The 10,608-nt window shown below is 48.3% G+C and overlaps 1 protein-coding gene across 1 annotated transcript; it reads right to left on the reverse strand.

Annotated features, from left to right (window-relative positions):
* Positions 1-3,847: 3,847 nt before the first annotated feature.
* Positions 3,848-6,824, reverse strand: LOC123115388 (E3 ubiquitin-protein ligase WAV3-like). The gene is made up of 2 exons (XM_044536582.1): positions 6,441-6,824; positions 3,848-5,651 (listed from the first exon to the last, which is right to left on the reverse strand). The coding sequence occupies exons 1-2, from the start codon at positions 6,621-6,623 to the stop codon at positions 3,984-3,986; spliced, it is 1,851 nt and encodes a 616-aa protein (XP_044392517.1). The 5' UTR covers positions 6,624-6,824; the 3' UTR covers positions 3,848-3,983.
* Positions 6,825-10,608: the final 3,784 nt, after the last annotated feature.

Consider the following 10,608-nt stretch of genomic DNA (forward strand, 5'->3'; position numbering starts at 1 on the left):
CATGCTCGTGATCATCACCATCGTCATCTCCCCCTTGGTTATAAATTTTTTCAAGTATAGGTGGTGGAATGTTCACATGACCTTGGAAACACAAGAAGGTTAATTAGTAAAGGGAAACTAGCTAACCCGCATGCATGTGGATGAAACAATTATAATTACAGTGGAAGACAAATGTACCGAAAGTATCAGGATTCCATGCAAAAACAGTGCCACCAGTGGTGGCACCAAACACAAGAGCCTCGTATTGAATTGCATCAGAGTACTCATCCATGTACAAAAATTGATTTTTGAGCAATATCCATTGAGGCGTGGAAGTAAGGACGGAAACAAGCTTGTCGAAGATAGAAACAACTTCATAGTTCTTGTAATCACAAGATCGGTTGGGAACTCGACAAATTGCTATCTTCCGTAGACGACAATCACCATGACCGTATTTGAACGTACGTAGATGATCTATGTGCTCAACCTCAGGGCAGCCTGTGATTTTTGGAAGTGGAACTCGGTGATGAGTGTACACATTCACAAGTTCCCACTCGCAGTTATACCCAATATAAACAACTCAATCTCCATTTGCGCCTGCCCAAGCCTTACCCTCAAGCGACGGCATCTTAACATCACATGTATCATTATCAAGCGGCATCAACTTGCACAAGACGAGACTTCCGTCATCCCCACGCCAGCGACCAGCGTCATGCAAAGAAGATGGGGGAGATCAAACCGCTCCTGAACCCTTGGATTCTTTGCAATGATGTTATTTGTTGATTGGAGAATGGACTTGAACGAATCTGCCATGCTAGCCGAGGTGATGACGTTGCACCGATCAATGAGTTCCTCCACCACGTCATCTTTCAGATTGGGACAAGAATAACAGGGTCGTTTCCGGCCTATTCCCTCCATGGAGAAGACGATCAAACAATGACAGAAGGAAGGGTGAAGGCAAATGGAGGGAGGAAAGTGTGCGACAGCAGTTCCAAATCGAGAGGAAAAGGCGAAGAAGCGGTGGACGGTTACCACGATACACGAAGAGGCTAGTGGGGAGCGAACGGTTGCCACAGAGGTCACACACTAATGACAAGGCCGAGTGAACTGCATGCCATATATCACACACACCTTGATCTGGCTGACCGTTTCTTTTGTGTTGCCTAATCACAAACAGTTCATCCGTGTGAACCGTATGATATATATCGCACACACCTTCATCTGGCTGTCTGTTTCTTTTGTTCCTCCTCATCGCAAACATTTAATTGAACTGAACTGTATGTCCTGCATCGCACACGCAACTAAAGTCCAAACCGTGTTTGATGCATCCGACATCGCAAACGTTCTGCACCATTTTTGACGGGTTTCTTATACCATCGTTTGCGATTATTGGATCGCACACAGTTTCGTCGAAGGGTCTCTGATCGTAGTGTCGCGTTAGCAGCATCCTGCAGTAGTGAGTACTGTAACATGCCCTCCTTTTTCAGCCATCCGATTGAGAATCAAAGGCCAGATCAATGCAAATAGTCCCCGTGCTACAGTACATGAATAGTGCCCGTGCTACAGAGTCATTGCTGCAGGATGCCAAACAGGAAAAACCCTATTTGACGCATTTTGCATGAAACACCTAGCGAGCTATTTGGGCCGGCCATCCGTAGCCTACGTACAACTTTCATTGTACCATTTTAAGGAACCTTCTAGATGATTCCCAGCCGGTTTTTACTGGTTTTCGGAACCTTCCAAAAGGTTCCTGGGCCTTTCTTTTCCTATCTATTTTCGTTTTTCTTTGTCTGTCCTTTTACCTTTTTTCGGTTCTTTTTAATTTCTTTCATTTTTAACCAAATTTTTAGAAACTCACAAATGTTCGTGTTTCTTAAAATTTCTTCATTTTTTTAGATCTTGTTCCTGTATTTAAACTTTGTTCAGAAATTCCATAAAAGCTCAGTATTTCAAAATTTGTTCACTTCTTTACAAAAAATGTTCGAAAATTTGAAAAAGATTAAAAATTCAAAAATTTTAGTATTCCCGAATGTTTTCACTTATTTTTTAAAAAATGTTTGAAAATTCGAACAAATTTAAAATATTCCAAAAAATATTTTTTGTAGTTTTGTTCACAAATTCAAAAAATGTTTGAGAATTACAGAAAATGTTCCTATTTTCAAATTTAGTTCTCAAGTTCAAAAATGTTCAATCAAAAAAAAAGAATCACAGATTCATTTTTTGGGGAATTTCATAAAATATTTGATTTTTCTAGAAAATGTTCGTGTTTTTAAATTTGTTCAGAAATTCAGAAATGTTTGTGTTTTTATATATTTTTCGCACATTTAAAAATATTTTGGGCAATTTTCATAAAAATTTTATGTTTTTCAAAAAAAATGTTCATGTTTTCAAAATTTGTTCTCAAAATCAAAATTGTTCATGTTTTCATAATTATTTCACAAATTAGAAAAATGTTTGGGTTTCCCTTTTTTGTTCAAGTTTTGGGGAAAATGTTTGCATTTTCATAAAGTTATTAGTACTTTTGAAAAATGTACTCATTTTCAATTTTGTGCCTTTTTTTCAAAAAATGGTTGAGATTTCGAAATAATGTTCGAGACTTACAGGTTTTGTTCGACTTTCAAAAAATGTTTAGACAACAAAAATTCCGTTCAAAATTTCAAAAAAGATTAAATCTTTCGCTGCCTACAGCTTATATAAACTGAGCTGCCAGATTTAGACAACAAAATTTATGTATTATGGTGGGTAGGGACGTTGTTCACTTACGTTAGATCGTGTGTTCGATTCTACTCATTCACATTTTTTTGGGAGTTGTTCTTTATGTTTTGCCGCTGCAGCTTGTTTCTTTACTAGTCGCGTTGTTATATGTACACAAAAGTGACCGTGTCGCACTGGCTAGTAGCTTTAGCATCCTGATGCAGAACGCGTCACATAGGACATCCCTGCCAAACAGTACACGACTAACAGCGTTTAATGCTACAGTATGTGATCTGGGCTATTGATTTTCGACCCAATGACCATGTTACGGTGTACATGCTATTAACATGTCACCGGATAGCGAAAGCTATAGTTTTACGAAAACACTAACGCTCACATGTGTGCCAACATTGCAACTCGTCCACACAGTTGGATTATCGTCCGGTTAAATTTACATAAATCTTGACACACCGAGGCAGTTTTCGCGTGACACGTAGGACAAAGCCGGTGTATGGACATTGAAGAGGTCACCCACACGCCCAACAACACGTGATTGCCAGCTGCGCTGCGTGGACGAACTAGTGTCTGCCCACACAGCCACCATCTAGCCCACGCGCGTGTTGTTCGCCCACACGACAGTCGTACGTTGTTGAATGGCAACTGCAGTTGCGTGTACATGGCAACTAGGCAAACACACATGGTAACTATGATTCGTTTGCTAGACGGCAACTGCAGTTGCGCGTACGTGATAACTACATCTGCCATCCCGGATGGCAACTAAATCGCCATCCCATGGATACCTAATGTAGCTGCGCCAGGACGTGTGGGCATATTTGCTTCGTGGCACACACGCAGGGTGGGATTGAGTAGTATTTGTTGGACGTGTGGCACAAAGTAGCTGCGTCCACACGTGTGGACAATTCTACTGTTCGCCCACACACAGCCCGTGTGAGCTACTCCTACTCATGCCACACACGGTATGTGGGTGAATGCTTATTATGCCACACGTGTGATGCATATCGGCGTCTTAGTTTTATAGTCTTGCTAAGTCTCGGCCGATGCTATATCCATGACATCTTATGTTGAGATCCGTGAAAAAAAATTGATTTTTTGTTTTCTTTTACATGTTATATGTCACTTTACTGTTAACAAGTCAGAGTCATGGTGCCACCGGGAGAACCCTGGTCGTCCTGACCGACCGGCAAGGTGAGGATGCTGGATGGCGCCACCGGCGTCGAGCGGGTCAGCTCCTCGACGGCTTCGGGCAGGAGCAACTGTGACCGATGCAGCATGTCCAACATACCGGGCGCCTAGTAGGTGTGGGTGAGGCCGGCGAGAACCCCCGAGTCGCCGCCGCTTGCCGTGACGCACTGCCACGGGTGAGCGTTCAGGGCGGCCAGTATGTACGCGCGGCCGGACCGCTTGTACCGTTGCCTTGTCCCCAACCTGTCCTGGAACTCCCTCAGCTCGGCGACCAGCGCCAGAGTCGGCGCGTCCACCGACAACAACGCCCATGACTCAAGCTCCACACGGCGCCCTTCCAAGATCATTGCTGCGTGCACGAAGTCGCCTAGCTCCACGGCGTTCCACGCCATGGCCATGCCCTCCATGGCGCTGATGCGGTGCCGCTCACGCTCGACCTCGACTGACAACGGAGATGGGCTCACCGGATGCCGAGGGCGATGGACGATCACCGTGTCACCTTCTATGCAGACAGTCTCCATGGTGACCGCGACCCGGTAGGTGCAGCTCGGCACGAGCAGAGCAGAGTCTTTTCCATGCGTGGTTGGGACGTGTACTGTGACCAGAATGTTCCTCTCCTCTCCGGCGTAAAGGTCGCCGACGTCGACGAACTCGCCACCCTTGTGACCGTCTACAGTGCTGGCGTAGCCGCCGGACGCGACGCAGGTGAGCAGCACGCCTTGCTCCGCGCAGTGGAAGCTCAGCCGTGTCTCCTGCGCCACCACGCTGCGCAGGCCACCGATGTACCGACCAACCACGTCCGGGATCTCTCCCACCGTGTCGATGGAGGAGAACGTGCCGCCGGACATCTCAGCGATGCCGCGCATCACCGCAGAGTCCTGGTACGCACCCAAGCCGAAGGCGTGGACCCGCACGTGGTGCCCTGACCCCGGGCAGATGGAGCGCGGGACGAGCGCGTCGTAGACCAGGCTTGGCCGACCGCATTGCCACGTCGCGGCTTCACGGCCGCCTAGGCCGTCGGAGAGAAGGAGGACGCTGCATGCGGGGTTCCTGACCTGCCGGTCCCCCGTCACCCACGCTGCTTTCCGCAGAGCCTCGGCGACATTCGAGACGCCGCCGGCAACAGGGAGTCCGTCGGCGAGGGCCTGGAACGAATGCCGCCGCCCAGCCGCGGTCATCTTCCGAAATGGGAAGAGGCTCCAAGCCGAATGTCGGAAGGCGATGACAGAGAGCCGGTCGTTCGGGCCAAGGCTCTTGATCACGAAGCTCAGAACGCGCGTCAAGAGCGCGAGCTTATTGCCCGCCATGCTGCCGCTCAGGTCGAGCACCGCCAGAATGTCGATCGCCGCCCCGGTGTGTGAGCTCGCAGACGGTGCCGGCGGACGCGGAGCCTTCAGGTGGATCAGGATGTCAAACTTCTCCGATGTCACGCTCCGCTGAATGTATGGGAATTCAGCGAACGACACGACCTCAACACCAGAAGCCCCAACTGCGTCCTCCTCTCGTTTTCCACTCGTAGTCTTAGATTCGAAAACGCTCAAATCCGGCGCACAGGAGACGGGAAGCTGATCATCGGGCCAATCCAGTGGAGTAGCATCCGCTTTGGCTGGGAGAGGTAGATGCTTCCAGACGGCACGGCATATGGGACAGGCACGGTTGCCATGCTGCACGTTGGATGAGATACATCGAAAATGGAACTTGTGGGAGCATTCCGCGGTGAACAACGCATGGCCGTGCCCCGGCCTCATGCCACCCAGGCAAATCGCGCATAGCTCCTGAAATCAACAAGATCACACCGAAATTATTTACTGTTGTATGGTTCAACAGCCCAATTCCAACTTGTGCATATTTGGTTTTAAGAACACACAAATTAGATAGCCGGAATCGGTTGGAATGGGTACATCACTGATACTTCTTTTTTCTGACAGGTACATCACTGATACTTGAAATATATTTTTTCAAAAAAGAGAATGACACCGGCCTCTGCATCAAGCGATGCACTGATACTTGAAATATGGATTATAGGCAGCTTGCGACAAAAAGGATTATATGCACGACACGATGTGGAAAAATTATCACAATACTATTTTCTGTAACAGATGAAGAACCGTATCAATCAAACCGAAATTTTATTACTATTCTTGATTTTAGGTGTGAATTTTCTTTTGTTTCTCCAAGCTTTTCATACAATTTCAAATCACTGGAATTGTAAGTTATCGACCTACAGGATCGACAACAACAAAATGGCAGTATACTTTTTCATGATGAATACGTATAAACAAATGGAATTATAAGCATTCCAAATTGCAGACGGGCATACAGATCCTCTCATGTGTGGGATAAAAGCTGACTCGATACTGATCAATGTCTAAATTTTTCCTGAGATTTCTTACATTTGATCAGAAACTTTCTCTCGCGTCGATGTCCAGTTGAAATCCCAAAAAGTTCTGCACATTTCACATCCTATCTAATCTGTGTCGACAACAAGAACAATGCGATCCTATCCAATCCATTCACTTACGAAGATCGTACACTTCTAACGGAAAACAGAATTAAGGTCATACCGTTGAGCTCCGACTCCCGGACCTCGACACCGCCTGTTTGCACACCGGCACAGGGGACAGAGCATCCGGCGACTCGTCGTCCTCCAGCAGTGCCCCCGTAGTGCCACCCGCACATTGCGCCCGTGAGGGGATGCAGAGCCTTGCAGCCAACGCGCGCCAAGCGTGCTCCCACGCCACCGCCATATCTCCAACAAGAACAGATCAAGGCTCCATCACAAGCATCGTGTTTTCTGCATAGGTCTCGTCGGGTTTGGGCTGGTTGAATCGGTCCGCTGGTCGTGGAGAGAAATCCTTGGTTTTCGTTTGGTTTTCGGGGAGTGTGTGCCAGCAAGCAACACCGGGAGGAGGCGCGGCCCCAAGGTACACGGGCCCAGAATGGGCCACGGCCAGGCAGCACTCTACTTAACCCTGGAGCGACAACTGGAACGGCATCCAGTGGATCAGGAACGACTTGGCGACGGCTACCTACTTTCCTTTCCCGAACCCTAGTTCATCCCTGTTTTTCCTCATTCGAGCATCGCTCCTGTAATCGATTGTAATAGCTACTACTTCAGAGAACATAATAGATCGATCCCCCGACCTTGAACCTATCATCTGGTATTAGAGACACCAACCACCACCCCTTTTTGCTCTGCCCTGGCGCATCTCATCGTGACGCGCGGTCTCCGCCAAGCTCGTGAAGCCATGGATCCCAGCATCTCTGCCTTCCTCACCCGCTTCGAGACCAAGGTCGAGGCCACCCATCGATGGCCTCACCAAGGCGCAACAAACCACAGCGACGAAGATCGACGATCTGCTAAGCTGGCGCCTGGATCTCGAGCGCCGCGTCGCGGATCTCAGCGACACAGTGGCTGCCATACAGGCGGCGCCACAGCCACCACTGATGGCGCTGGAAGACCAGCAACCGCGCACCTCTACGCTGCAGCCGCCGGGCGACCACATCGGCACCTCGACAGGCGCGGCAGGCAACACCCAAGGGCCTAATGGCCACGGCGTCACCATCAACCCTCGGGGGCCCTCGGCGGTGCTCATTCCGGCGGCGCCGCCGCCCCTGGCATCTGGTCAGTATGATTCCCTGATCCCTTCGTGTGTGGCCCTGTCTACGTTTGCTCATGCAAGTCAGTTGCTCTCGGGATTGGGTCAAGCCCACCCATCGATCACCTTTCCTCAGTTCTCTGGCGAAAATCCAAACCTCTGGAAAACATTATGTGAACAATATTTTTGGATGTTTGGAATACTGCCATCTTTTTGGGTCCCTATGGCGGCTCCCAATTTTTCCGGTCCGGCTTCAATCTGGCTTCAGTCGATTCAAAAACGGATCGATGAGTTGGACTGGGAGTCCTTCACATCTCTCTTATGCACACGTTTCGGGCGAGATCGGCATCAAATGTTGATCCGACAGTTTTACACTGTCCGCCAAACCACCACTGTGTCGAATTACATTGGACAATTTGAATTGATCATTAATCATTTGAGCTCATATTCGGATTCTATTCACCCATTTTACTTTCTCACCCGTTTTGCCGAGGGCCTGTGGAAGGATATTCGCGCCGTCGTGCTGGTCCAGCGACCACCTGATCTGGACACGGCATGTGCGTTCGCGTTGCTGCAAGAAGTGGCGGAAGGAGCATTCGGGTCTCTGCCGCGACCACCAGAACCAGGGGCATGCTCGGCCATGCCCCTCCCGCTGCCACCAACACCTCCCATGCGCCTTGTACCTGCTTGTGACGCCCCCGATTCAATTGTACAATAATTATGCACGCAAATGTGTACGATCAAGATCAGGGACTCACGGGAAGATATCACAACACAACTCTACAAATAAAAATAAGTCATACAAGCATCATAATACAAGCCAGGGGCCTCGAGGGCTCGAATACAAGTGCTCGATCAAGACGAGTCAGCGGAAGCAACAATATCTGAGTACAGACATAAGTTAAACAAGTTGCCATAAGATGGCTAGCACAAACTGGGATACAGATCGAAAGAGGCGCAGGCCTCCTGCCTGGGATCCTCCTAACTACTCTTGGTCGTCGTCAGCGGCCTGCGCGTAGTAGTAGGCACCTCCAGTGTAGTAGGAATCATCATCGTCGGTGGCGTATGGCTCCAGGGCTCCAGCATCTGGTTGCGACAACCAGGTAGAAGGGAAAGGGGAAAAGAGGGAGAAAAGCAACCGTGAGTACTCATCCAAAGTACTCGCAAGCAAGGAGCTACACTACATATGCATGGGTATATGTGTAAAGGGGCCATATCAGTGGACTGAACTGCAGAATGCCAGAATAAGAGGGAGATAACTAATCCTGTCGAAGACTACGCTTCTGGCAGCCTCCATCTTGCAGCATGTAGAAGAGAGTAGACTGAAGTCCTCCAAGTAGCATCTCCAAGTAGCATCTCCAAGTAGCATCTCCAAGTAGCATCTCCAAGTAGCATCTCTTGTCGCATCGCATAGCATAATCCTACCCGACGATCCTCCCCTCGTCGCCCTGTGGAAAAGCGATCACCGGGTTGTCTGTGGAAGTTGGAAGGGTGTGTTTTATTAAGTATCCGGTTCTAGTTGTCATAAGGTCAAGGTACAACTCCAAGTCGTCCTGTTACCGAAGATCACGGCTATTCGAATAGATTAACTTCCCTGCAGGGGTGCACCAACTTACCCAACACGCTTGATCCCATTTGGCTGGACACACTTTCCCGGGTCATGCCCGGCCGCGAAAGATCAACACGTCGCAGCCCCACCTAGGCTCAACAGAGAGGCCAGCACGCCGGTCTAAACCTAAGCGCACAGGGGTCTGGGCCCACCGCCCATAGCACACCTGCACGTTGCGTACGCGGCCGAAAGCAGAACTAGCCCCCTTAATACAAGAGCAGGCTTACGTTCCAATCCGGCGTGCGCCACTCAGTCGCTGGCGTCACGAAGTGCTTTGGCTGATACCACGACGCCGAGTGCCCATATCTTTCCCACGTAGTTGGTTAGTGCGTATAGGCTCGTAGCCAACTCAGATCAAATACCAAGATCTCGTTAAGCGTGTTAAGTATCCGCGAACGCCGAACAGGGCCAGGCCCACCTCTCTCCTGGGCGGTCTCAACCTGCCCTGTCGGTGCGCCACAAAGATCCACTCGCGGGTGCTCCACCAGCCGACCCGACTTTAGTCTCCACATGTATCATGTATAAAGTATATAGTATATACCCGTGATCACCTCCCGAGTGATCACGGCCCGATAGTATAGCACGGCTGACGGACAAGAATGTAGGGCCACAGATGAATATACTAGCATCCTATACTAAGCATATAGGATTGCAGGTAAAGGTAACAACAGTAGTATCAAGGACAGGCTATGCATCAGGATAGGTATAACAGAAAGCAGTAACATGCTACACTACTCTAATGCAAGCAGTGTAGAGTAGAATAGGCGATATCTGGTGATCAAGAGGGGGCTTGCCTGGTTGCTCTGGCAAGAGAGAGGGGTCGTCAACTCTGTAGTCGAACTGGGCAGCAGCAGCGTCGGTCTCGTAGTCTACCGGAGAGAAGAGGGGGAAGAAACAATGAATACCATGTAAATAGATGCATATCGATGCAAGACAAGACCAGTAACGATGCTAGGCGTGCCCTAACGTGGTATGAGGTGGTACCGGTTAAGGGGGGAAACATCCGGGAAAGTATTCCCGGTGTTCCGTGTTTTTTGACAGATGAACCGGAGGGGGAAAGTTGCGGGTTTGATATGTTAGGGGTGTGTGGTGGACGAACGGGCTGCCTATCCGGGTTCGTCTCGTCGTTTTGAGTAACTTTCATGTTGAAAATATTTTAATCCGGGTTATGGATTAAAAGATATGATTTTCTAAAGATTTTATTAATTTCTGGAATTCAATTAATTATTTAATCCAACATTATCCAGAATAGTAAATGATGACGTCAGCATGACATCAGAGTGATGTCAGCAGTCAACGTTAACCATTGACCTGGTCAACCTGACGTGTGGGTCCAGTGGGACCCACCTGTCATTCTCTGTTTAGGTTAATTACAGATTAGTTAATTTAATTAGTGATTAGGTTAATCTAATCAGGATTAATTAACTTAATTAATTAATTAATTAATATTTTAATTATTTTGGTTATTTATTATTATTATTATTATTATTATTATTATTATTATTATTATTATTATTATTATTA

Source organism: Triticum aestivum, chromosome 1A (genome assembly GCF_018294505.1).
Source record: "Triticum aestivum cultivar Chinese Spring chromosome 1A, IWGSC CS RefSeq v2.1, whole genome shotgun sequence".
In the NCBI taxonomy this organism is placed as follows: Eukaryota; Viridiplantae; Streptophyta; class Magnoliopsida; order Poales; family Poaceae; genus Triticum; species Triticum aestivum.

Bases quoted from the DNA above. Each gene is read 5' to 3' on its own strand.
- LOC123115388 (XM_044536582.1), bottom strand. From the start codon at position 6,623: ATGGCGGTGGCGTGGGAGCACGCTTGGCGCGCGTTGGCTGCAAGGCTC. The intron at 5,652-6,440 runs GTATGACCTTAA...TGTTGATTTCAG, and splicing joins CCGGGAGTCGGAGCTCAACG to GAGCTATGCGCGATTTGCCT.